General features: G+C 37.2%; 1 protein-coding gene across 1 annotated transcript; it reads right to left on the bottom strand.

Annotated features, from left to right (window-relative positions):
• Positions 1 to 231: 231 nt before the first annotated feature.
• LOC107839797 (histidine--tRNA ligase, cytoplasmic) lies at positions 232 to 11,805 on the bottom strand. The gene is made up of 7 exons (XM_016683431.2): positions 10,240 to 11,805; positions 4,678 to 4,857; positions 3,347 to 3,604; positions 2,744 to 2,878; positions 2,234 to 2,512; positions 1,468 to 1,608; positions 232 to 705 (listed from the first exon to the last, which is right to left on the bottom strand). Exons 1-7 carry the CDS (start codon positions 11,638 to 11,640, stop codon positions 406 to 408), a joined length of 2,694 nt encoding a protein of 897 aa, XP_016538917.1. The 5' UTR covers positions 11,641 to 11,805; the 3' UTR covers positions 232 to 405.
• Between the last annotated feature and the right edge of the window lie 15,327 nt (positions 11,806 to 27,132).

Below are 27,132 nucleotides of genomic sequence, written 5' to 3'. Positions count from 1 at the left end.
CCGGAACATTGCTTCAGACAGACGAATGCTGCAGCTGACTGTTTAGTTACTTGAGCAAGGGACTGCAACCCCTAATTTTTCTTTCATAAGGGTGGATTGCAGACTCAAGTTTGCGCTGGGATGATCGATGAAAATTGCAAGTAATGAGTTCAGGCAACACAACTGATTCATAGTAGTTCTTTTGTACATGTTGATATTTGTCAACGTTAAGACTGTTAAAGGAGTCCTCAGTGTAAAATGCACTTCCATAGTGTCAAATTTAGTTTATCCCATGTAATGGATTCTCAAAATGTGGTACCCTCTTTTGTAAATTAACGGACAAGGGTGGGTGCTTCCACGTGGTGGATTTTAAACCCCCAAAAATGTAATCTTGTTTCAATCTACCAATACAAAGAGCTTGAGATATTACATGCCTAATCGTCTGCATATATCGTCCACAAGCTTACCTCTGGGAACCTCATAGTCAATAGCTGCAACAACATCCTTCAATTTTACAACTCCTTCGCTAAGTTCGCGTTCCCCAACAAGTACCATCCAAGGGATCTTCGCATCTCTGGCCCGATCAATGTGCTTCATCACTTTCTTGTGGATCATGAATTCTGCTTTCACTTTAGCATTCCACAGTTCACCAACCAGCTCAGCAGCCAAAGCACTGTCATCACCAAGAATGCTAACTAGAACCTGAGTTTCTGTGGCTCGGATTTCCTGGAAAATTGTTCAAAGAGAAAGAATGATATCAATGACACAGATTGTGCAAAAGTTACACTTTCAGAGAAAAACATGGAGAGAGAGAGAGGAGGTTTTGAAATAAAGCTAGTAGTAGTTTTATCGTACTCAGTAAAAGGATATCGGGTGTAAGGATCTAATTTAGTTACTGGGGATGTGGAAGATAGACTTGTACAGAATATTTGTTTAAATTCTTAATTTCTTCAAACTAAAAGTTTATTCTAGTTTTAATGGCATTTTTATAAATGCACTAGTGGTGGAAATGAAATATCTTTAGGATAAATATTAGTATTAATTTGAAGAGTCATCAACATTATATTCATATACCAATGGCAGCGAAAAATAAAATGTATAACCATAGTTAGAAACAAGTTTAGGACATCTTCAGACATGCAGACTGCACTTGCCATTGAGCAGATAAATAAAAGATTAAAAACCAAGAAAAACAGAAACAGTCTCTCTATTGTTCGCCACCTAACCCATTTTCATTCATTTTCAGTTTCTTGTGGGAGTACACTTGTATATTAACTGCATTATGTGCACCACGAAATGCTACTAGGTACATTCATCAAGTCCTGAGTAGGTTTGTGTCAGTTCTACTGCTTTGTAATCATATTGACTTATGCGAACTGTCTCATGTAGAATATTTTAAAAAAAGGCTCAAGATGCAACAAGTGAAAATGTGAAATACCAAAGTCCATTTCAAAAAAAAAACAGATATGCTTATTTAGCTATTATCACCTGATTCTTGTCTTTCTGAAGCTGCTCCATGATTGCAAATACTCTCTCTATTCCCAGACTGATCCCAACAGCAGGAACCTGTCGTGTGCCAAACATCCCTATCAGATTGTCATAACGTCCACCAGCAGCAATCGAACCAACCTGCAGGCATTTCCAGACCAGTGGTAGTGATCACATAAGAGATCATGCACAGATGGATATAATTGGAGGAACATAGAAGCAGGAACCGAGAGTAATATATAGGTCTATCCCATAATCAAAATACTAGAACTTCACTATCACATTTGATACTGCAGATGGAGGTCCTTTATCAAAATATAATGATGCAGAAGACATTTTAAGAAAACAAGGCTGCACTTGCAGGCTTGAGAGCCTGCTGTTCACCTTGGGAAGAGTCAATTACCTAGCTGACAGCATTTAACTCAACTTAGTACGTAAGACAGTAGAACCTAGAATAATGAAAACTGGTTACTCCAGTACCGATTACATTTCAGCAATTTGGAAGACAAAGCAACATCATCAAAAGTACTCGAGTGATACTTTCGACTCCTGACAATGTTGATAAACAATTTATATATTCTTACACGCCTAAATAAACAATGTTTTTTATGAGATAATTTCTTTTTTTTTTTGGAGATAAACGCCTAAATAAACAATGTTAAGAACTCGAAGCATTTAATATGTACGTCTTAGATGCTTAAATGCACATAATATGAATTGATAATCACCACGTTGACCAGCCAAAGTAGCACAGCATAAGATCTACCTGAGCAGCTCCTTTAAAGACAGCTTCAAATATGACTCCTGTATAGTAATCAAGGCCTCTTGCAAGGCTCAAGTCAAAAACCACTTTGTCAATACACTTGGACTTCTCAAGAGCTTTAAACATAATCTCTAACTCATCCAACGCTAGTGAAGATTCATTGTTCTCCAAAAAACTGCGTTCCTGCTTGAGCTTAGACAATAATTCCACAGGAGGTCCCCTCCATTTGACAAATGTACCAATTCTGTCGGATATCTCATTACTTAAGCCTTTCTCATCCACCTGTTATAAATGACAACAACATTAGAGTGCTCGTTACATGCTCGGTCTGTTTCAAAAAAATACTATTTGACGGATTCTTAACGGAAGTTTCTTGAGTATTTTGATTAAAAGGTATAGACAAACTGTACATAGTCTGTGCCACTACTAGGCAAAGCACCAATAACAGATATAATATGGAATAGCCATCTTAATAGAACGTACAACTTTATCCAAATGGAGACTATGCCTCACCATTTCTCTTTTTATCTGCTCAAAAGATTGTTTATCTAGCTTGTCAATGCTTGAACAAATGGTTCTGAACTTCTCTTGTGGCACCCCACATATAGCCAACATACCATCAAGCAGCTTTCTGTGATTAAGCTTTACCTGAATAAAGAGAAAAGCTTTACATAATTAGTGATGCCATATACCACCAATAAGATAGATGATTCGTTGAGATTGCATGAAAAAAGTACCAGGATGTTTTTCTTTAATAAAGGTCAAGTTAAAAGTACTAGAATGCTCTGGGTAGTAAGAAACATAAAGAGAATCTATACACATATGGAAATGGAAGAACTCCACATAGATATATATTGCAACAAAAGAAGTAGAAGATTTAGATGGTTCCGATGAAATAACCAAAAAAAAGATCTGTGGTAGTATAAGTTAATGATTTGAGAGGAAGAACAAAGAGGACGAGGGGGCACGAGTTCATGAAAAAATTATAAGATAAACTTTCAAGTGATCGGGGACAAAAATCTAAATAGTGTTCTTTCAGGATGAATATCATTCCAAGGTTAACTAACAAGCATAGATTGAATTTAAACGTGCCTAGAGAACCATCAGAAAGTTTACCTCATACTCTCCAATATCAAGCTCATCTAACAACTCGGTCAAAATCTTTATGACCTCAAAATCAGGCATCATCTTCTCAAACTGACCAGCTATATCAAAATCGCACTGGTAAAATTCACGGTATCTACCCTTAGACGGATTATCTCTTCTGTACACCTTAGCTATCTGATAACGCTTGAAAGATGTCAGACCATTCATTGCTACGTATCTAGCAAACGGAACTGTCAGGTCATAACGAAGAGAGCAAAGTTCTCCCCCCTGCAAATGTTATACGTGGAAGGAGAAATCAGTACAAAAAGATCAGGAATAATGCAGAAGTCAGATTCTAAATAATGTAACAATAAAATGCACCTCTTAAAAAATCTATGAATATTTAACACAATTGATCAGACTCGTATTTTGTATTTAACTTCTAAATAAAGACCTTACCCTATCCAGCCTAAATATCACTTTTGTCTTTTTTCAATAACGAAAATGCAAAGAAAAAATATCTCTTTTGTATTTAAAGAGCAGAAAAACATACAATTCTGCACTACGAGAAGTATGGACTAGACGAGCACAGTGAGTTCTAGAGGAAGACAAATTTCTAATAGTCATGCAAAAAGGTGAAGCCTTTAAAGGGAAAATAAAATGTAAACAAATATATACACCAATGCAATTATTAATATTCTAATTTATATAATTAAATGATTGATGGGACAAGTTGTTACCGAAACCTTGGTGAACAGAAATATGAAATACATTCAACAAGATCTCATGCAAATTCTTTTTGACAAACCAACTACCCCACACTGTTGTCCCAAGTATATTTGTATGTTTACTTATTTTTTGACAAAAGGGGAGCCTTGGAGTATCTGGTAAAGTTGTTGTCATGTGACCAGGAGGTCATGGGTTCAAGCCTTGGAAATAGCCTCTGGTAGAAATGCAAGGTAAGGCTGCGTACGATACACCCTTGTGGTGGGACCCTTCCCCGGACACTGCGCATAGCGGTAGCTTTAGTGCACCGGGCTGCCCTTTTTTACTTATTTTTTGACAACAGTGGGTTACAGGCAACTTGTATGCTCTCTACTGCCCAATCCACTAGGTATACCTCCCATCAACACAGGTTTTGTGGGTAGAGATCCGTTAAAGAAATAAAAATAAATCACCTAATGTTTTATGCCTCTATAGGAATTTAAACCATGATATCCCATGTTCATCCAGCTTCATTGATGCTAGGTCATACACTCTTTGACTGCACAACGTAATTATGTGCGCGTGTGCAACTCCCGTGTGACAAGATGCAGCAACAAAAATCAGCCATTAATTAGCAGCAGAAACAATTAATAAACCTGATCCGCAAGGTCATATATCAACTTTGAGTCTTCTCCATATTTTCCCATAAGAGTCTCTCGCATTTCAAAAGCAGGAGTATCCAAAGCAGAAGCCCCATGCCTTTTAAAAACCTCAACAATAATTGAGAAAGCTTTCTCTCTTACAGCCATCTGTTCCTTTGCAAAATCACGTGTTCCCTGTCACAAAAGAATTAAACATTTAAATTTCGCTCTAGATGAAACATTAACTACATCCATTTTTTGCACCTACAAAAAAGAGCTAAACTATTGATATTCCTTCTAAAGTTGATGTGGCAACGGCGAAACAATAAAGAATATTAGGAGTTAAAAAGAAGGAATTTTAACTCCCCAATTGACATTTTAACATTCCTCTAACACCTTTGGATACGGAAAGTAAATTACCTAGAGGAAAACATTGTGACAGTAAATTAAGGATCTACTTCCTCTTTCTGTCAAGGGGATGAAACCTACAACATTCAGAGACAAGAATCCAGCTTCGACAGGCAACGCTCCCAATAAAATAGGGATACACTATGCCTCAGCTTCTTAAGTTATTTAGCCTTCTAACTGATAATATTAGCCATAAAGCCAATAAAAAATCTTCCCCACACAGTCTCTCTTGGGACCAAAGGGATCTATAGTTGTTATGGCTTCATTACTTTCACTCACTTATCCAAAAAAAGAAAAAAAACAAAGGCTTTTATAGCTCAGATTCCACCTCTGGATCCTCTCAATCATCCAATCATTGCACCATCTAAAAGCTAGTGTACATCCTATCCTTCAACATTTCCATCCAGTTGCTAGAATTCCTCCGCCAAACTCCACACTGACAGTAATATTCTGTAAGTGCAGATATTGAGAGAAAGCACAACAATTTTCTTTACTAAATTGAATACTGAAGTGTTGACAAATTAATTGAGAGAAAGCACAAGGGTTAGATTAATTTTGTTTTCAATGAACTTGAGACTTTATTACAAGGATAATTATCAGAAGTTTATTCAAAAGTAGTAAATATTAAAGGAAATATATTTATATCCTAAATGCCAGCTGCCAATTTCTGATTTTCTTGCACTTCACAAAAATATTGTTTCCACAGTTCTGGTTAATCGCCAGGGTTGAACTAAAAGACTTTTAACTATTTCAGCTAAGTACTTGTTTGAATCCTTCAAAGTAGTAAACAAACAATTGATCTATATAGTGTATTACATAGGATACAAAAGGACATACACGAGTCTATATGGGTCTGGTATCATTCCACCATTGACGTAAGAATTTGGGCTAGATATTCATCATATCATTTGACCTGGTACCAAAATCAAATTTAGCAGGCCTAAATACGACACAGGGTTTTGGAAGGGGATAATAGCGGCTAAATATGAAACCCTGAGCAACTGGTGTTCAAAAAAGAGCTGAGACACTCATGGACTTGGCCTCAGGAAGCACATCAGGAGCGACCAGGAGGCCTTCTTCCAGCATGTATCATTCAAAATTGGCAATGGGTCTAAGGTCAAATTCAGGAAAGATAAATGGTTGGACAATCCTGCTTTACAAACTTTATATACTGGACTCCTATCAAATTGCCAGCAACAAAGAATGTTTTGTTATTCAACGCAGAGTCGCAATGTTTGGAGTCCCTTATTCAGAGAAACTTTCATGACTGGGAACTTAATGATCTAATCAGCCTACTATCCACCCAGTGTTTTGGATGACAAAATGTGACAAGGCTCTGCCTTGCCACGCGGCGACGCGATCGCCTTTTGGAAGTGCGGCGACAATTAATACCAAAAAATTAAAATATTTAATTGCATACATAAATAATCAAAATCTAAATAGCAATAATATATTAGCAAATATTTCAAGTCAAAAACTAAAAATAGAGAGTGGACAATGATTTTTTAATCTTTGTGATTTAAAAAAAAAAAACAGGGGAAGAAGAAAAACAGAGGAGAAAATCGGAGGAAGAAGTAGAAGAAGAAAAAAAATCAAGAAGAAATCAGTAGATTACGCATAACAACTGATCAGTGTAGAAAATAAGAAGAAAGTAGAAAAAGAAATAGAGAGACGACTTACCGGTCGCCGCCTGAAGGATTCGCCGCCCGTCGGAATCACTCACAGTCGTAGTCGGCTCGCAGTGGCAGCATCAAAGCAATTTGGAAATAAAGCCCTAAAATTACCTTTTAAACTTAAAACCCTAATTTTAAAAATAAAGATACAAAGAAGACATCGCCTTTAGCGCTGTAACACCCCACATTTTCGGGCTAGAATTTGAATCATCATTCTTACGTGTATAGAATCGAACCCAATGATTCAATGTCAATGTAAGTGTGATGATCAATTCTATAATGTGGGAACAAACTTTGGAGATGAATTGAGATCATAAAAATCTCCTAACTCAAAAATGAGTTGAGAACTTTTCTACCGATTGAGTTTTAGTGGATGTTTCAATTAGGTCAACTTCCAACGACCATTACTCCTAAAATATAATGAGTTAGATGGCCTACTATATACCAAATGAAATATTTTCGAGTCTTCTTTCCAACGCCTCCGATTTCATCTTAATCTGATATCGAAGTAGAAAGTTATGCCCATTTTACCTGGGAGTATCTGTCAGTTAGAAGGTGACCACTACGTTGACGAGTCGTCAACTAGATGACGAGTTGTCAACTCAAGTCGTCAACCTTAACCAATAAATGGCCAAATTTACCTACAGATTGACGACTAGGTTGACGAGTTCTCAACAAACTAACGGATTGTCAACCTAGCCGTCAACTGAGAAATTCCTGCAATTTTTCTAGTTTCCTTAGAGGAATTTTGGTCTTTTCCTCACTCAAACCCTACCCCAAGACTTAAATCACTCTTTAAATGCTATTTACTCATTAGTTAGTCAGTTTTTCAACGCTTCTCCTCTCCACTCTCAGGATAGAAAAGTCAGGGTTTCTTCCCCAAAACTCATACTTCCAAGGCTCATATTCAAGGTGTCACAAATTTGGTTCATCTAGAAGGCATATTACTCATTCCCTAACTTGTATTTTACATGGCGGCATAAATGTATTCAATATTCATGTGTTTTGAATGATTGGTTTGAAATTGGGTTGAGGTTTTTTGGTTGATAATACTTGAATTACTTTTCCCTTGTTTTAATGGGTTGTTCATGTTTTAATTAAGGGTTTTTGGAATTGAATTGGTGCATTGTTACAATGGTTGAAATAATGACATAGGTTTCACCAAATTGATAAATTTTTTACATAGTAATGGCATTAACCTCAAACCACTTTGTAATCTTGATTTTGAGTATGAATTTTTACATAATTTAACTTGTCTTTTGAAACCTTGCATTGCAATAAAGAATAAATGGATTAAAAGGTTTTGGAATGCTCTTGGTGGCCATAGTTTTGAAATGACCATAGTTTTGAAATGCCCTTGGTGGCTTTGGTTTTGGATTTAAAATTGGAAATTGAAGTCTAATGGTTAAATGGTTTCGGTTTGGCATAATTGGAAAAGCTTGCAAGCCTATTGGCATGACGATACCAAGTTGGAAAATGCCTTAATGAAAGACTCCTCGGTTAATGGTTGGTTTATGGGCAAATTATTTTAATTTGGGCTTAAAGGGAATTGTGTAGCTCACCGAGAAGGTGTAGTCCCCGTGGACTAACAGTGAAAACCACATTTGCCGACGTTAGGGAGTCTACATGACTATGTATCTAAGTACACATCATAGTTTGAACGGTTATGGCCTTGGTGTCTTTAGTCATTCCTCGATACATGTGGCTAACATGGACTGGGGACCTTTCGGCAGGGGAGCCAGACCCATATAGCCCGTGGGTGCCTGGAATGTCGGTACGAGCTACATAGTTCAGACTATGTCTTAAAATATCATGAAACCCTTGTCCCTATCCCGGCATCCTATATATATGTTTAAATGTTGTGCATGTGGTTTATGACAGGATTTTGGTAAATGAATTATTTTATCCCTTTCCCTTGAGTTACATGCCAGCACTCGCCCCACTGACCGTCCCCGGACGTTACATCGTTTCATGATGTAGGGTCCGAGGACTTTTCTGTTGCTCCTGTGCAGCGTTAGGTGGTTTGGTACTCCTGTTGATCAGTTGTGAAGTGATGAGCCTCCATCCTCGAAAACCCATTCATTTCATTACGTTTCCTTTATCATTCTAGTGTTTATGGATTTCTTTTGTCATAAATGTCCCGACTTAATTGGTATTCTTGGATTTAGGGGCTTTTGTGGATAGAATTGGGATGTCATTGATGTTTAGCTATGACTCTAGTTTCTTTTGGTTTTATATATCCTTTAGTGACTTGATTGGCTTCCACTGGGTACTCTTATTTTTGACAATGGTAACACATCCGCTGTTTACTTTTATTGTGCTCTTGAGGTAACGCAAAGGGGGTTATCTCCCGCCCTCTGTGGGCTTGAGATGCACGTCACGGCCAGGCACAGGTTCGGGTCGCGACAAGCGCCTTGCCGCCTTGGTGTCGCCTTTTGCAGGTCGCATCACCACGAAGGCATATGGCAACACTGCCTCGCCTCACCTAGCCATTCTCCATTGGAAACATGGCGCTCGCCATTGATAACAATGTATTCACCTTAGCAGATTATAGGAATGAACAGCTACATTCAGACAAAAAGGTTTGGGCTATCTCCAAGGAGGGGAAGTATACAGTCAAAAGGCAGCTACTACCTCATGTGCTCCAGAATGGCTTGCTGGATAATTGGCTATGGAAGCATGTTTGGAATATCAGGCTCTCACCTAAAGACTAAAGAAACATGCTTCACATGAGTCATGACTACCCCTTAATGATGCTACTCTTACATAAGATAATCTACGTAAAAAGAAAATAGTCCTAGTCAACAGATGTGATACGTGTCAAGCTTCAGAAAGTGTCCATCATCTGCTTATGCACTGTCCAGTTATAGCAGACATCTGGAATTGCTTCCTTTCTTTTTTTGGTCTACATTGGGTCTTTGCACAGTCCATCAAGGAAGCCTATTCTAGATGGATCCTTTGGAAAGTTAATAAAGCCATCAAGACAATCTGGAAAATGATTCCAGCAGTAATTTTTTGGCGTGTCTGGAATGAAAGAAATCGCACATGTTTCGATGGGGTCTCAACTTCGAATAATTCTCTAAAAGCTAGCTACCTAGTTAACTTGTTTAGCTGGAATATTTTGTCTCCTATAAATAATGTTGACACTTTTTTTGGATTTTGTAAGCTTTTGACTCTAGCTTAGGACCTTGAACTGGAGCTAACTCTCTTGTACATTTTTGCTAATAGAATCAACCTGATGCTTTTTAATGATATCTATTTACTTCATCAAAAATAAAATTTAGCAGGCCTACTCCTACACATCTTTTCACATAAACAAATAAAGAAGACGGCCTAGTGTTCAACCAGTTGCCAAATTATTGGAATTAAACAGGTGTGAATAATTCAATAAGGTGAGGAGGGGGTCATCATGAAGTAGCAGAAAATAGCCTACTTTATGCTCTAAAAAAGAATTGACAAATGAGCGGGTCAAAGATAACATAGTATGGTTCTCTACCTTTGGTAGTTTAGGCAAACGGCGGCTTTCATTGCTATCCACAATATCTTTCACCTTTTTCAATAAAGTGTCAAATCCCAAGTCCTTCGGTTCCAGTAAGGACAAGAAATTGCGAACCAAATTCTCCAAAACCGTGACATTCTGAATTGGCATGCTGAGCAGCCTATCCTTCAAAAACTGCACCAGAGCAGTGGTACCTTTACCTATCTTTTTGTTTCCTCCCTTTTTAACTGCCTTTGTAGTGTCCTCGCCTACACTCGCACCACCAATGAAGTCCTTTCCTTCGAGGGAAATGAAAGCAGCCAGAGCCTCCCAGGAAATTATCTGCTCTACCATCACCAGTAAAGAGTTGACATCATGCGAAAACTTGACATACTCCTCCTCCGAGTGAGCTGACACCAAAGACGCGAAAAGAGCTTTTAGCTGATCAGGGCGAGGACATTCTTCTTGCAGCTTTGCAGAAAATTCTTTTTGCAGGTTTGCAGAATCTTTTTTTTGCAAGTTTGCAGAATCTTCTTTTTGCGGGTTTGCAGAAAATTCGATATCTTTAGCAATGTGATAATCGACAATGTGCTTTGCTCGGTTATAACTGATGTTACCCAAATCCTTGAGCGCCACAGCCAACGAAAACAACGTAGTACACATAGCACTGACAGTACCAGAAGATCCCGAATTGGATACAACGGCAGAATTCAATTGAACACGAGTACCAGAATGCAGGAGACGGCAAATCTCCCTAAACTTACCGTGCACCACAGGAACACTAGCAACTGCAGGTTCATCACTCTTAGAGTTAACACGTTTCGAACCGTTAAGCAAGATCTTCAAGTCAGAAGCCACGGAAATAACGTCCTTGGCAGACGAACCATCTCCCGAATCATTCAAGTTGAAAGCTGAAATATCAGCTTGTAACGCCTCACATGACAAGGCAGCAACAGCATCACTAATAACCGACAAAGCCGAACTCCGATGATCCAATATCGTGGAAATTCCAGCTATCAGCGCTACAGAAAAATCACCTGGAGAAACACCGTCAATAGTATCCTGCTCCGACGGCGACACATCGTTGAGGATGAGATCAGAGAGCTGATTCACAGCTGTAGAAGTTGAAGAAGAAGAAAGAAGAAGCTTGTTTAGGAGAATTACGAGAGAAGCTCTAGATTCCTCGCGTGTTAAATTACTGAGAATTGAAAATGGTGCGGATATTGTAACCGCATCAGTTTTTGCATCGGTTTTGCTGGTTTTAGAATTGGACGACGACGAAGATGACGATGATACTTTGGAGAGTGCTGAAGAGTCCATGTTCAGACGAGCGAGTCGGTTGGCAATTTCATATACAGAAGAAGATGAAAGTGCTGAGCCTTTTCCGCCCAATGTTACCAGGCGTCTCTGGTCTTCCATGGTGTTGGATTTTCCGGCAAAATCGCCGGCGGCGAGAATAAGGGGTAAGAAGGTGACAGGTTTCGCAGTTGGGAAGGAATTAGGGCTTTTTGGGGGGGGGGGGGAAATGGGCTGTTAAGATGGAATGGGTTCAACATAAAAGGGTTCGGTTTGGTTTTGTTTTGGGTTCCGTTTGGGTTTGGGTTAACAGTCTCTTTAAGGAAAATTGAGGAAAAATATAAATTTGAGTACTTTTTTATAAAAAAATTATTTTTTTATTACCTAGATATACCATATTTAGAAAAGGTCAAACCCATCGATTGAGCCTCGAAATTGTCCCTAAAATTCACTTAGACACATAAATTAAGATTTGTACCTATCAAATTCCTAAACCTCCAAATTTTGTTCTAATTGGACTTTTTTGCCTAGTCAGCAAAATATACATAGAGTGTGTGTTACACTCGCGTGACGTGGCAAAAATGCCCAATAAAAAAAATACATGGCAAAAATAAATATATGTGAAATTGCTCAATTTTTTTTTATTTTTCTATTTAATTATCTATTTAATAATAGTTTTTAAATTAAAAAAAACACCCCCACCCACCAGTCGTCTTTTTTCACCCCCCCCCCCCTTCATCCCCTTCTTCTTCACACACACAGAGTATCCTCACACACAAAGCCCCCCACCCCCACCCTCATCGTCTTAACACACACAGAGATCGTCCTCATCCCTCTTCCCAATCGTCTTCATTTTTCCATTGTTGATAAGCAAAATCATCAAAATAACAAATAGTAAATCAGCAAAATGTCAAATTTTGCAAAAGAACCCATCATAGATTAAGCAAAAATCTTGATATTTTCCATTCTTGATAACCAAAATCATCAAGAGCAAATAGTAAACCGTCAAAATTTAGGATTGTGCAAAAAAACCATTATACATTAAGCAAAATCAAACCAACCCAAAAAGAAAATACAGTAAAATCATGCAAAATGGCTGTATTTCAACTTTTTTAAGTTCGATTCTCCATTCTTGACAATTTTGAGCAACAAAATTGAAGACATGATGCAACAATATTAGAAGCAAAATCAAAAAAAGTTTGCTAAACAAAAAGAAAATGAAAAATCTCCATCACCAACTAAAAGTATTTGATGAAGTGAAGAATAAAGTTGTATTACTTTCTCTTCTTCGTCTTCTTCATTTATTACTGTTGAGTTTTCTTCTTCTACTGTTTCCGCCATAGCTGCTGCACTTTTTTCTTTTTATTTTTTTGCTTTCTTGATTGTACTGGTACTATTGGAGGTTGACGACGATTTGTTGGGGGTGGAGGGTGATGAAGACGACGATGAATACGGTTGGGGGTTGGGGACGATCTGGGGGTGGGGGTTGATGAAGACGATGAATAGGGTGGGGGCGTTTTTCTTTTTTTCTTTAAATTAAAAAATTATAATAATTAAAAATTATGTTAATCAAATAATTTAAATATAAATTTTTTAATTAAAAAAAAAGTAGAATATTTTTTATTTTACTATTCACGCGTTCAAAGAGAGTGTAACACACTCTCCTTGCCAAATCAGCATTTTGTGCCTGATAGATACCAATTTTAGCACTTGAGGTGCCTGATAGGTACAAGCCTTAGTTTAGGGGGTTATGTGAATTTTCGGGACAACTTTGAGGTCCTATTGATGGGTTTGGCCTTTAGAAAATATTTATCATCTGTAACAATTGTACTATGATTAAAAGTGAATTATATATGTAATTATAGATGTATTAGAAGTGTATTAAAATCCGATCATACTTGTTTCGATAAGAAAAATACACCATATATTAAAAAAATAATATTCATGCAATGTAGATGTATTACACTATGTAATAAAAGTGAATTATGCACGCAATAAGATGTACTATAAATATTTTAAATGTATTATGTTTATTTTGATAAAAAATTTACACTATCTATTAAAAGTGAATTATGCATGCATTAAAATTATATAGCTACAAATGGTAAATATTTTCTAAATATACCTTAGTTAAGTTTTTCTATTAAGGTACTAATTTATCGGACTGACTTATATATAATTTCATAGAGTTTCGATGTAAATTAAATATAATTATATAAAAACTAAAATAAATTTAGAAAAGCACATTAAAAATTAAGAAGGTATTTTATTTTAATTTCCAGCACAACCTTTAAACTTTGAACACATATGTATATTATCTTCTGAATACTCACCTAGATATTGTATCAGGCTATCCCCTGCTAAATACTATCCATATTCACTTTTTTCGTAAAATAGGTGGATGTCATGTGGCTTTGATGGGACCCACCCACTGCTGCAAATATCCTCGTCCCTCTTGAAGCAATAATAGTGATCAACCAATTGACTTGTAAGCCACTTCACTGTATTCGAAACATTCTAAGAAGGTAATGAGTAACAATCAATCCTCCCTCTTTCTATTTAATCCCAATAGTGTTTTAACTGAATGCAACTCTTAACAAAGTATATTTCAATCAGATACTGTCAATTCTAATTTGTACGTATTTTATACGTTTTTTAATAATTAATTTAATCACATAAAATATATTATCATGAACGAATCGCTTAAACATTTTATTAGGTAGACTAGGCTCTAGAAAACTACTTTAATAATATATATCAACCACGAGTAAAAAATATTTAGGATATTTATGACTTATTGAGATAAATACATATAATTAAGTAAATGACATATTTTATATGGTTAACATAACTACGTAATAAATGAATAAACAATAACAACAATAACATACCCAGTATATTTTCCACCAAGTGGGGTCTGGAAAGGGTAAATGTATGCAGTCATGCCACTACCTCAAATGTGAGATAGAGAGGTTGTTTTCGATAGACCTCCTGCGATAAGAAATAGTGATAGAACAAGATACAATTGAAATTAACATATTCAATAATACCAAAAGAAAGATATTCCAAGTATACACCAAAACATACAACATTCTAACTCAGTCTAATCTTCTACCCTAATTCATTTCCTCCACAACTTCCTATCCAAGATCATGTCCTCAGTAAACAGAAGCTGTTCCATGTCATGTCTAATCACCTCCCTCCAATATTTCTTCGATCTCCCTTTACCTCGCTTGAAATGATCCCCAACCAACCTTTCACACCTCCACATTAGGGCATATGTGTTCCTCCATATCACACGATTGAACCATCTCAACCTCGTTTCTTTCATCTTGGCTTCCACCGAAGCCACTCCCACTTTATCTCGAATAACCTCATTTATAATCCTATCTTTTCTAGTACATCCACCAAAGCATTCTTATCTTCGCCACCTTCATCTTCTAGATGTGGGTCTTCTTAACAGGTTAACACTCCATGATGCGAATCAAAATACGAGAGATGAAAACAACACGAAAATATGAGAAAACAAAGAAAATGAAATAATAAAGTAAAAGATATGTAGATTGACACAAAATGGTAAAGAGAGAACAACCTAAGGATATATTAAACCCGAAAACCTTCCCATCGAAATATCACAAACACCAATCCCTTACGAGGACCTCACGGAAATGGACCCGAGCAACCCACATTTCACACAATCAATGAAACTACCAACAAGTTTCCATTACACTCACAAGTGTATTCAAAACATCATCATCATTCATTAACTATCTAAAATGAAGAAAAACCTAGTAATTTATAGTCTCGGGCTACTTATTACAAGATTGCCCCAAAAGTGATCCTAAATGCTATAGGGACTAAAAGTGACCCACGAGCCAAACAATGCAGTGGGCGTCAACACTCTCTTGAAACCCACGATATCATCCAAATACGGTGTCGTTCAATGCTCATTTGAAGAACATCTTCAAGTATAGCTTCTCCCGTATTTCAAGCTATCATCCACACACGATATTGTTCTTGTGGGAGTTTAACAAGGGTACTCCAAACATGTTTTGTAATCCTTAAGATACTTATGACTTGGAATCCCTTGTGTTGGCCTCAAATTATATGCTCAAATGTGTTGATGTCAATTTGGATCGTATCATCCTCCCCCTCTTGAAGAGGATTCGACCTTGAATCCAAATCTTTTGATGACGTTTCATCACACTTCTCAAGTTTCGAATCCTTTGTTAAGAACTCCACGTGACCTTCAAACATATGTTCATAAGGCACTCTTCTTGTCTTCTCCCTTGAAGGTGATGATTCATGATCCTGCACAAGAAGAGAAATAATAATAAGCAAAATGCTAGTATCGTGGTTAGTGAGTAGAAAGGGGTCAATGTAGGCATTGTCTTGTTCAATTTAGAGTTGGAGTAATTGTACAACAATTTGTGAAATTTGTGTCATATTTGGTAAGTTCGAGGGAGCCTGGACATGGGGTTGGGGACTAGGATAAGAAGCCTTTGAATTCTCCCCACTGTTTGCCAACCTACCATCTATCATTTTCAATCCACAATCGATGTTGAACAACTTCTCATTCATGCCCTTCATATCTTGCCTCATCCCTAGGATTACCTCCAAGAGGGTATCAAGAGCTACTCCGCCCATAACTTCTTAACACAATTGAGAAAAAATGAAGTAACTATTGATGATGTATTAGATGGTCTAATGACTTGACTCAATGAAGAAGATACGGTAAAAACACATACAAAAAAATAAAAGAAAATAGACTCAATAACCAATTAATCAAAGAACGACTCAAAAACAAAGAGACAAATGAATAAACAAACGAGAAAAACATGCAAAGAAAAGGAACAAGAAAGAAAACAAAATCAAGGACTCGAGAACTAATCAATCAACTTAGTAGATGAGTTACTAGTTGATAAGTAGTTTAAGAATCAAGGAAGGAATTTAAGAATCAAGAATTTGAAACAAAGAATCAAACCTTGAGCAATGGAGTTTTTAAAGTGATGAGATGTGTTTAGGACTTGAATTTGATTTTGAAAAGAGGTTGATAAACTTGGATTGGTGTTGTTGGGGCTGCTATGGACGAATATTTCAAGAGTTTAGGACTCTTCAATTGATTTTTCAAGCTCAAAAAGATTAGAATTTCTTGTGGTCCCCTCCTTTATACTCTCTTTTTATCTTTTTTCTTTGGAATATTCTTTTTTGTGACTTTTGATTCTCTTCTCTTTTTGCAAGATTGGAATATTCCCAAGAATAAACAAGTATAACACCTTTTTCTTGACTCTTTTTGGATCAAACACCACCTTTTGATAAGAATTCAAGATGAAAATTTGAATCTTCCTCAAAAACACCAAAACGTCGAAATCCTTTAACTCTTGAATTGATGGTCGGAATCCGATAAAATTTTGTATCAAGGCTATTTTCAACCTTCTAAACACATTTCAAGCATCAATTTGTTCAAATTCTCAACCCAAAATTCCAGATTTTTGAACCCATTTCACTTTCTTCAAGTTCAAGCCTCCAACAATGGTAGGACACTCAAAATAACTCTGATTATGCTCAAATTTGAATCCTAAACTCTTATAGTGTTAGAGAACACAAATCTAACACTAGAAACATAAGAAAAACACAAATTTCACGAGAATGGATCTGAGCAACCCACGTTCCACACAATCTATGAAACTCCCAACAAGTTTTTATTAAACACTCACAAGTGTATTTAAAAGAACATCATTTATTAACTATCTAAAATGAAGGAAAACCTAGTTATTTATAGCCATGGGCTACTTATTACAAGATGACCCCAAAAGTGACCCTAAATGCTATTGGGCCCAAAAGTGACCCAAGAGCCAAACAATTCAATGAGCGTCTATGCTCTCTCGAAGCCTACACTATCATCCAAATACAATGTTGCTCAATGCTATTTTGAAGGACATCTTTAAGTATAGCTTCTCCCGTATTTCAAGCTATCATCCGCACATGATATTGTTCTTGTGGGAGCTTAACAAGGGTACTCCAAACATGTCTTGAAATCTTCGAGATAGTCATGGCTTGAAATCCTCTGCCTTATACAACAAAGTCAGTCTAACTACCACTCTGTAGAACTTGCCTTTAAGTTTGGGAGGTACCTTTTTATCGTACAAGATACCGGAGGTGAGCCTCTATTTCATCCATACTACCCCGATTCGATGAGTGATATCCTCGTCAATCTCTCCATTCTCCTAAATCATCGACCTCAGATACTTGAAACTATCTCTCTTATTGATAGAATGAGTGTCAAGCTTTACAACCACATCAGACACATGAGATACCTCGCTGAATTTATACTTTAAATATTCCGTCTTGGACCTGCTCAACCTAAACCCTTTGGCCAAACCCATCGGTGGCCCTCTAAACTTGGCACAAACTTTCACTTAGGCACCTCTAGTGGATGTTGTTCACTTTTGGTACCTCAAGTAGCTATAAAGCGTGTCACTTTGACACCTTTCGACACCAGCACCAGTGAGTGTGTCTCACTCGCTGCCAACGTAGAAGAAATGGCCAATTAATTTGTGCCAACTCATTTAAATTGCCACATCACTATGTCTACCTATAATTTTTTTTTTTTTGAAAAAAAGACTAAAACACATAAAAAGGGACCAATTATAAAAAGACATTTGTCATTTTTATAAAAAGAATTTTTATATAATTAATTTAAATAAAAAATATTAATACCCCCCCCCCCCCCATATCATCTTCCTAAAGCACTCCACCCCACCCCATATCATCTTCTTCAACCCACCCTCAAATCTGCCGCCACCCTCGCCCCCAAATTGTATTCTGCCACCCTCTCCCAACCTACCCTTAAAGTGTTTGCCGCCACCCCACCCTCCTTTACCGCCACCCACCCACCCCCTCTATATTGTCTTCTTCAATCCATAAACCTCCGCCCCCAACCACTATAATAATCCGACTAAATTGACATCAAATTCACAACAACTTGACAATATTTGACAATAATTTTTCACTCTCCGTCCAAATTGACAACAATTTTTAATCAAATGGACAACAATTTCATCTCAGCAAAAATAAATTGGTCAAAAAAATAATTTTAAGAAGGAACCCATTTGGCCTCAATTTCTGTCTAGTTGCTTTGGTACGGTTTCGTACAGATATACTATGATATATTTTTGTTGGATCCCATTTAAGAATAAACTCAATTAATGAAAAATGAGTGAAGGTAAGTTTGATGGTGAAATTGTATTTAATTGTGGTGCAAAAATTGTGGAGGTGAATAACAAAATTAATGGTGGTTGTGCGAAAAAATTGGTTATACTATCTTTAATTTTCTACAAGAATCATGGAGATGTGATTTTTAATTTTTCAAATTACGTATGTGATTTTTTTCTTCTATGTTTTTCAATTTAAAAATTTGGTGGTAGTTTGGTGGATGATGGTGATGATGTTGGAAGGTGAAGCATAAATGGAGAAGAAGAAGGTTTAAAACTGATGTTGTAAGCTTTGCAATAGTTGTTAATGGTGGTGGAAGGTTGATGTAATACCCCACAAAATCGCGTGTCAAATTCAGCTCATAAAGCTCCATGAAAGATCCCAAGACTTAGAAAAATTTTGCTAAGTGTTCAAGATTTAACACTTAGTCTTATTTTAGACTTCCAAACTTCGGGAATTTATTTGGCGACCTTTCCGACATTCGTTTTTCAATTTTCAAGTTGCATTATGATCGAAAAAGCTCGTAGTATATCCCGGGTGAGTTTCGGAATTTTTAGAGTAGCGTAAGGGCTCGTTTGGGTGCTCAAAACAGAAGCCCCGAGCGATTAGCCCGCGCCGCCTGCTAACTCCAGTGCTTGCCCAGTTTTTTTTCTAGCATTTTAGGGTCAACTTTAAATGATTATAAATCCCTGTATATAATAAACTGTAGGAGATGCTATATATCAAATGAACGCTATGAGAGTATTCTTTCCAATGCAATTGGTTTCATCCAATTTGGGCATCTGAGTAAAAAGTTATGATCAATTTACTTCAGCCTGTCAGACAGTCAACAGAGGGACAACTACGTCTTTTTCTCTTTTCTTACGGGTATTTTGGTTATCTCCCACCCCATTTATACCCATAAACTTGGAATTAACTCCATTTTCAACCAAAATACACTCTTTTCTTCTATTTTCTCTTAAGAACAAGAAGATGGTTTTCAATTGGGGATTTAATTTCAAGAATCTTTCCATCAATCTTCCAAGAATCACGAACTAAGGTATGCGTGTGTTGATTTATGGATTCTTTTCATCTATAAAGCTAAAAAAATCATCTTCTAAATTATGTATTGTGATATTTATGATGTTGATGGTTGATGATCATGTTGGCGGAATTTGATGATGCCCAAGATGGGATCTTAGTATGTTTGTATGAAACTATGGTGATATATTGTAACACCCCAGATTCAAGTACATGTATTGGCGTATTCAAGTACGTGTATTGGTCTTATTTATATGAAATTAATTTTTTATTTTATTTATACCGGAATTTGTCCGTCGATGGTTCCATACGAAGGTTATTGAATAAGCTTTCCAACGATATAAAGATTTCCAAAAATGGATAAGTTTCGGATATAATCGAGCATGTTCGAAACTATAAAACGGTGGCCGGGATATGGTGAATAGTAAATGTGCAGGAAAATTTCCTGCACACAAACTACTGAGGACTGCCAGTTTTTTGGGTCAACTTTGAACGCTCATAACTCCCTTAATATAATGAACTGGGAGAGATTCCACCTATGAAAAGAAAGATCTTTGAGTCTTCTTTCCAATGCAATTGGTTTCATCCAAATCCGACATCTGAGTAATGAGTTATACTTGTTTTACTTCAGCCTCTCAAAACAGATTTTTAGGGTCAACTTCAAATGATCATAACTCCTTGTACAGGACGAACTGGGTGTCCTACTTTATATGAAATGAAAGACCTTTGAATTATCTTTCCAACGATACCAATTTTACCCAAATCCGATATCGTAGCAAAGAGTTATGGTCGATCTACTTTAGCTTATCAAAACAGTCCACCATGGACAAATTCAGATTTACTTAAAATTTTAAGGGCAATATGGTCATTTTCCATCACCTCATGAACGAAAATTGGTCATTATATACATATACTTAGCCTCATATCCATTATTTATCATCCATTATTGAAGACTAAGAAACCCTAGCCAAATTTCAACTCCAATTATCTTGTGATTCAACTGTAGAAAATCCAAATTGATTCCGTAGTTGTGTTCACCGTCTCGAGGGCTTCGAGAAGCATCCCTTATTTGTGCCAACAGGACTTCGAAATCAAAAGGGCCATTTTATGGTAAGGATGTAAATTATGTTGGTGTTATTTATATGGATATGTATATATATGCATGTGACCATAAGAAGTGTGTTATTTGATTGTTGTTGAAAGATGATTGGAAATGATGTTGGATTATTCTTGTGCATGGTTGGATTATGTTGAATTGTGAAGGGATTTGGTGTGATGATGTGGTATTGAAATGATGATTATATATATACACACACATAAACCTATTGTTCAAGTTGGTTTTTGGAATGCTTTGCAAATATTGGTTGTATGGAATTATGGAAGAGAATTATGGTGTTGGGTTGCTAATACTAGATGCCAAACATTTCATTGTAGATAAGTGATTTGTAAAGGCGGGAAGTTGTGTTGAATTGGTATCCGAATCTACGACGAGGTATGTAAAGCATACTCTAACAATGTTCTTTGGCATGAAAACACCAATGTTTCATCAAGTAAGATTCCGAGGTTGTCCAAAAACATGTATTGTTCTACGTTACCAACGATGTTGTTTCCATCCTATAAAGTGTCAAAATGTTTCATTGATATACCAAAAGGCTCTTATTTCATTGTTGTGATATTGATGATTCTGAAACACATTGTTGATGTACCAATGAGTCTTTATTACATCGTTATTATATAGAAGGTCTATTACTTGGTTCCTATTGATGTATCATTGTTTCAAAGTATCAAAAATATGGTGGCGACCGAAATAACAATCTCAAAGATTAATTGAACTAAGTGATGGAAGTTCTCTCTTATCGGGTGGTATCCTAGGGGCATAAGCCTAGCATGGGTCGATCCCTATTTATGTGTTTATGGGTGGTATCCCAGGGGCATAAGCCTAGCATGGGTCGATCCCAGTTGATATGTACTGGAGGCAGCCTAATGGTCACAGTACAGTACAGTAATGATTACAAAGACGATAAGAACGAAGGTAAAGTGATTGAATAAATACAATGTACAGGTTGTCACAAGTTCTAGTAAGTGTGGTCTACTCCTATTACGACTTATTCACTTGTTTCTGATTTCTATTGAGCTCCTATATCATATGTGATTATCTACAGCTTTACATACTCAGTACATATTTCGTACTGACGTCCCCCACGGGGACCTGGATTTTATGCTGCAGGCACAGATGCTTCAGCTCATTCACAGCATAGATAGGAGCCAGGTCATACAGCTATTGTTGGTGAGCTCCAGTTTGCTTTGGAGCTTTCCGAGTCGGTCCCGTATGTTTTGTTATTGTACAGGAGTCATGTGTGGGCGGGGGTTTGTCCCGACCCTAGTTATGTCATGTATATCCTAGAGGCTTTGTAGACATAAGGAAGGGTAAAGTCATGGAAGTTTATATAGTGATGTTATATTTGTATATGTGGTGGCCCCGACGGTCAAGTATTATATATATATATATATTTGTGCGTGTTGTGCTGATACAGGTAATTAGACCCTTCTATATGCAACGAAGTGCTGTCCAAATTTTTGGTGACATATAAGTGAAAGTACAGGTATTTGAACGGGTTCTCCCGGGCCTTCTCGGCTTCGGGTGCCAGTCCGGCCCGATGGGATTTTGGGGCGTGACATATATGATGTATAAACATGTGAAATTGGTGGTTGGATACTTGTAATCTTGATGAATCCACCTATGATAAAGATTTGCATGTAAGGTGTTTGTCAAAATACCTAAGAGACTAGAAATCATGCTTTTATGACATAATAGGTCCTAAATGACTAGTCCATGTTCTATGCTTATGTTCAACATGATTTTCATGCAAATTATTACGCATTGTTGTTGTAATATGGAATGCTCATGAAATTGAATTTATGCAAGTATTTACATGTTATATGCATTCCCTTTTCATGACTAAGAATATGATAGCCATGTGTAGTATGGAATCCCCAACTTATGATATTGTGGATTGTGGACTCTATTCTTATGATCAAGTCAGTCATGTGTGTCAGTTTTCTTCCATCGAGCCCTGGGGATACTTGTACCGAAAAGATATAGCTGTGTGCCTAGAGCCATGTTATGTTGTCATGATATCCTCAGTCAAACCATGCTCAGTAGAATTCAGTCAGTCATGTGACTCAGGAAATCTCAGTAATCTCATGAACTCAGTCATTTACCAGACATCAGTAGTAATTTCGTCAGTCAATGAAAATTTAGTAAACTCAGTACCAGTCCAGTTCAACTCAGTACTCAGTAACTTCAGTTCTCTCAGTCAGTCCTCAGATCAAAGTAGTATTTCGTCAGTCAACGGAACTCATTAAATTTAGCTTAGCTCAGCTAAGCAACACTATCAGTCCAGTTAATCAGTTCAGTCAGTCATGCTCAGTGTCTATTTAGGTGGGAGTAGAAGTTAGCATCGAGTGAACCCAAGGATGGGAACACACACTGTCAGATGAGGGTGTGATTCTTAGCAGTCATCCTTGCGTTCCAGAACTATGTAGCCAGCATATGTTGAGACATCAACACTACCAGCTTGAGGGTTGATGAGGCGGACATCCGCCGTCATCTTTTGGGGACACTGCCAAATTTGAGGGTCACTCACAGCTTGTATTTACCCGTGGTACGGTATTGACACCCTTCCAATCAGGGCAAGGATTGGACCCTAGTTCTGCTATATTAGCATACATGGGGCATGTCGGTTAAACTACTGCCTCCCATAGTTTCAGTCATTCAGTCTCAGTAAAAGAACTCAGATAGTTCTTCAGACTATCAGGACTGTCAGATACAGTCAACTCAGATATAGTACGAAACTCAGATAGTTCCATCAGATTTAGGGTTGTCAGCTACAGTCACCCACGTTATCTGTATCCAGTATCAAGGCTATCAGATATAGTCACTCATGTTATCAGCTATATCAGCTATCAGAAATTATTTGATAGACATATTAGATTTCAGTAAACTCATGCTATCAATACTCAGTTTCAGGACTGTCAGATACAGTCAATTAGACCAGTCCTTCATAATCAGGACTGCCAGAAACAATCATTCCTTTATCAGTAATAAAGTATCAGTCTCCTAGTATTCATTAATACAGTATCATTTCCTTACTTATTAGTGATTCACAGATCAATATCAGTAAACGCAATCATTTAGTATCTCGAAATTGGTAAACTCATGTTGTCAGTATTCAAAATCAGTAGTCAGTATCGCCACGAGTTTAGTAGAAGTTACTTATGTATGTATGAGTTCTCATGTTTATATCAATTAGCATTATTCATGCATACAAACCCTTTGCATTTAGCCTACCTCAATCGTATACTCAGTACTCTTAGTTGTACTGACGCATTCACGCTATGGTGCTTTCTTTTATGCTACACCATAGGTTCAGATACACGATATCTAGACCAGCAGTAGCAGTAACATCTCAGCTGTCAGAGTTTCAGCAGTGAGTCCTCGTCTCTCGAGGGCATGATCATTACTTATGTTATGGTTTATTTCAGTTTAGTTTTGCTAGTCGGAGTTAGTTGAGGACATGTTCTATCAACTCCCTATTCAGACAGTCATGTTAGAGGCTTTTCAGACTAGTATGTTCAGACTTCAGATAGTATTATAGTTGTTTTGGGTATTTTATACCCCGCTATCATGTTATGATTATTCTGTTTTGAAACTTATGGCCTTATAATATTACGTATTCCGCATTTATGTTCTATATTATGCAGTGTACAGGTACAGATATCAGCCATGGGTTAGCTTGTGGTTCCTCGGGGTCATGGGCACCGTGTAGCATTTCGATTTAGCAAATTGAGGCGTTACAAACTTGGTATCAAAGCCTAAGGTTCAATAGTGTCCTAGAAAGTTTGAAAACTGCATCTAGTAGAGTCTTGTACATGCGTGTATTGTGCACCACACTTATGTGCAGGAGGCTATGAGGTGTTTAAGAAACAATTTCCCTTCTTTCATGTCTCAGATCGTGCTAAAGAAATGTTTTCTAAGAAAACTCATATAGATTCTCATCATCCTCCACGCATGTCAACTCCACCTTACTTTCAAGGTAACAAAAATAGTGAACTCAAGGTCCTAAAGATAGGGCTTTCTCAGACAATCCCTACCGTCAGTTATGGGATTAGCTACAGACTCGGCAATGCCCTATTAGTCTAGTTCTGTTCCAAAGTTATATAGATTTCTTTCATGATCATGAGAACTCCTTCTCGCACCCAAATTAGATATGCCATCAGATCCCTTCTCAGAATTCTATGATAGCATAGACCTAGAGTTAGAAGCTTGAACTCAGAAGCTTAGCAGCAGTAGAGTTGGGATAGTATTATTCAGATTTATCAGATCATGTATTCATGGGGATAGTTATCCCAATCAGTAGACTTGAATAGTGCAAGCAAGATTGTAAGTCTATTGACTTGAAACTAGGTATGAAAGTATGGATGTGATGTTAGTAGTATATGAGGAAACCACAGAAAATGATGTGTTTAGTTAGACAGGCAGGTATCGAACAGAATGTAAGTATGTGATAGTAGATCAAGTAACCAAGTCAGGCTCTCAAATTCCAGTGATAGTGCCAGTATGAATAGAAAGCAGTAAGGGCAGATGATTCCCGACCCATTCTCATCTCAGTGCAGAGTTTTGCACCTCAACTATCACAAAACCCACTCAGGAGTTGCATGTCAACTTTATGGTCACGTACCATGCTCATTCATTTTTTCCCATAAATCATGTATGATTTCGGTTCCCAGCATAAGGAGTCCCAGTTTACTCCGCAGTACGAATCATGTTTCATGAACACAACTTACTTTCACGCACTTTCCACGGGATCATGTGTGCCTTCAGTTCCCAGCATAAGGGGTTCAGTTCCAACTCCCTTAGTGTTATGAATCATTTCCCACGAATGCAGAAACTCTAAAATCAGGTCATGCAGCTCATGACTCATGTACACATGTCACGCTTTACAGTATACTCAATTTCCATGACTTATGCTTTGACCCTATAGATCAGATAAATTCAGATTATGTCATATATACTCTCAGTTCATACCTTCTTGGTAAAAAAAAACATGTTGTTGATATTCTATTTCTCAAAGTTTCAGTCATGTTTCAAGATCATCTAGTATCCATTCACACTTCAGGTCCTCCTAATTTAATCCTTCAGAAACCTCTCCTTGTGAAACAGTGTAGTGATGAGTAGTTGCTTAGATGAAGGAGAGTAGATATTTCATGTTAAGAAAAGATTATTGCATTCTTGTTTTACACGAGGTTGTAGTTATGCAGATAGGCTTGAACGTCATGTTAGTATACAAAAAATTGGCTAACAAGGGGTTGTACTTAGAAGATGTGAAAGTGCAGAGTATGATTGTACGTTCAGATCCTTGACTTATGTCAGGACCCCTCACATAACTATCAACAATTCAATTACCAGTTACTCAGCTATCAGTGCTTCAATATCTCAGTCTATAGAATGCTTAGTCCTCGTGATCCATGTTGCGCTCCTAACGATCACATAAATTCATAATGTGTCATGCATACTCTCAGTTTAGATTCCTTGGTGAATCCATAGGGTAGATGTTTCATCCCCCAGTCCTCAGATATAACGTCAGCTCAGTAATCAATATTGAGTAAAGGACTCAGATGACCCTACAAGACTATGACTATCAATAATCAGTTACTCAGCCATCAAGATTCAGTACTTCAATATCAGTCTAAACTTCAGTTATCAGTATTCAATTATTCGAACCCGATACCAGTATGGGTTCCAGTTATAGTATTAGTTAGGATGTTACATTCAGATCAGTGCTCAGATCAAAAACTCAGTTTGGTTTCAAACTTGCTTGACCACAGCGTACAGTTATCAGCTACTCAGTTATAAGTATTTCCATACCTCAGTCTATGAAATATTTCCAACTTATGTAATGCAATTGGTCCTGCATTTTCAAACAATATAGCTTTCAAGAAATCTATGTCCAGTTACCTCATGTTACTTCGTCAGTCCCTTCTTATACCTGTGATACTCTTGGCCTCAGCCTAGCTATTCAGATTAAGTATAATTTAGTCTTTCATATCCAGTATTCAGCTATCAGTCCTTCAGTTAATCAGATAAGTTAGTGTATTTATGCACCCGTGTTCAGCTCAGTTCATGCATCATGTCTCAGTTTCAGATCTCAGATATTCAGTCACGACTTAATTCGTAAGTGCCTTGTGCATCACCTCAGTTTTCCTCAGTATCTCAGTCAAGTCAGCATTCTTCAAGGGACATAGTGTCCCAAGGGAGAGATACACTATAGCCCCCGAGCTTTCATGATTTAAATATGTCATTTTTTTTATGAATCTATC

The sequence above is a fragment of the Capsicum annuum genome, chromosome 8, assembly GCF_002878395.1.
Source record: "Capsicum annuum cultivar UCD-10X-F1 chromosome 8, UCD10Xv1.1, whole genome shotgun sequence".
In the NCBI taxonomy this organism is placed as follows: Eukaryota; Viridiplantae; Streptophyta; class Magnoliopsida; order Solanales; family Solanaceae; genus Capsicum; species Capsicum annuum.
This window is presented reverse-complemented; position numbering and strand designations above follow the sequence as displayed.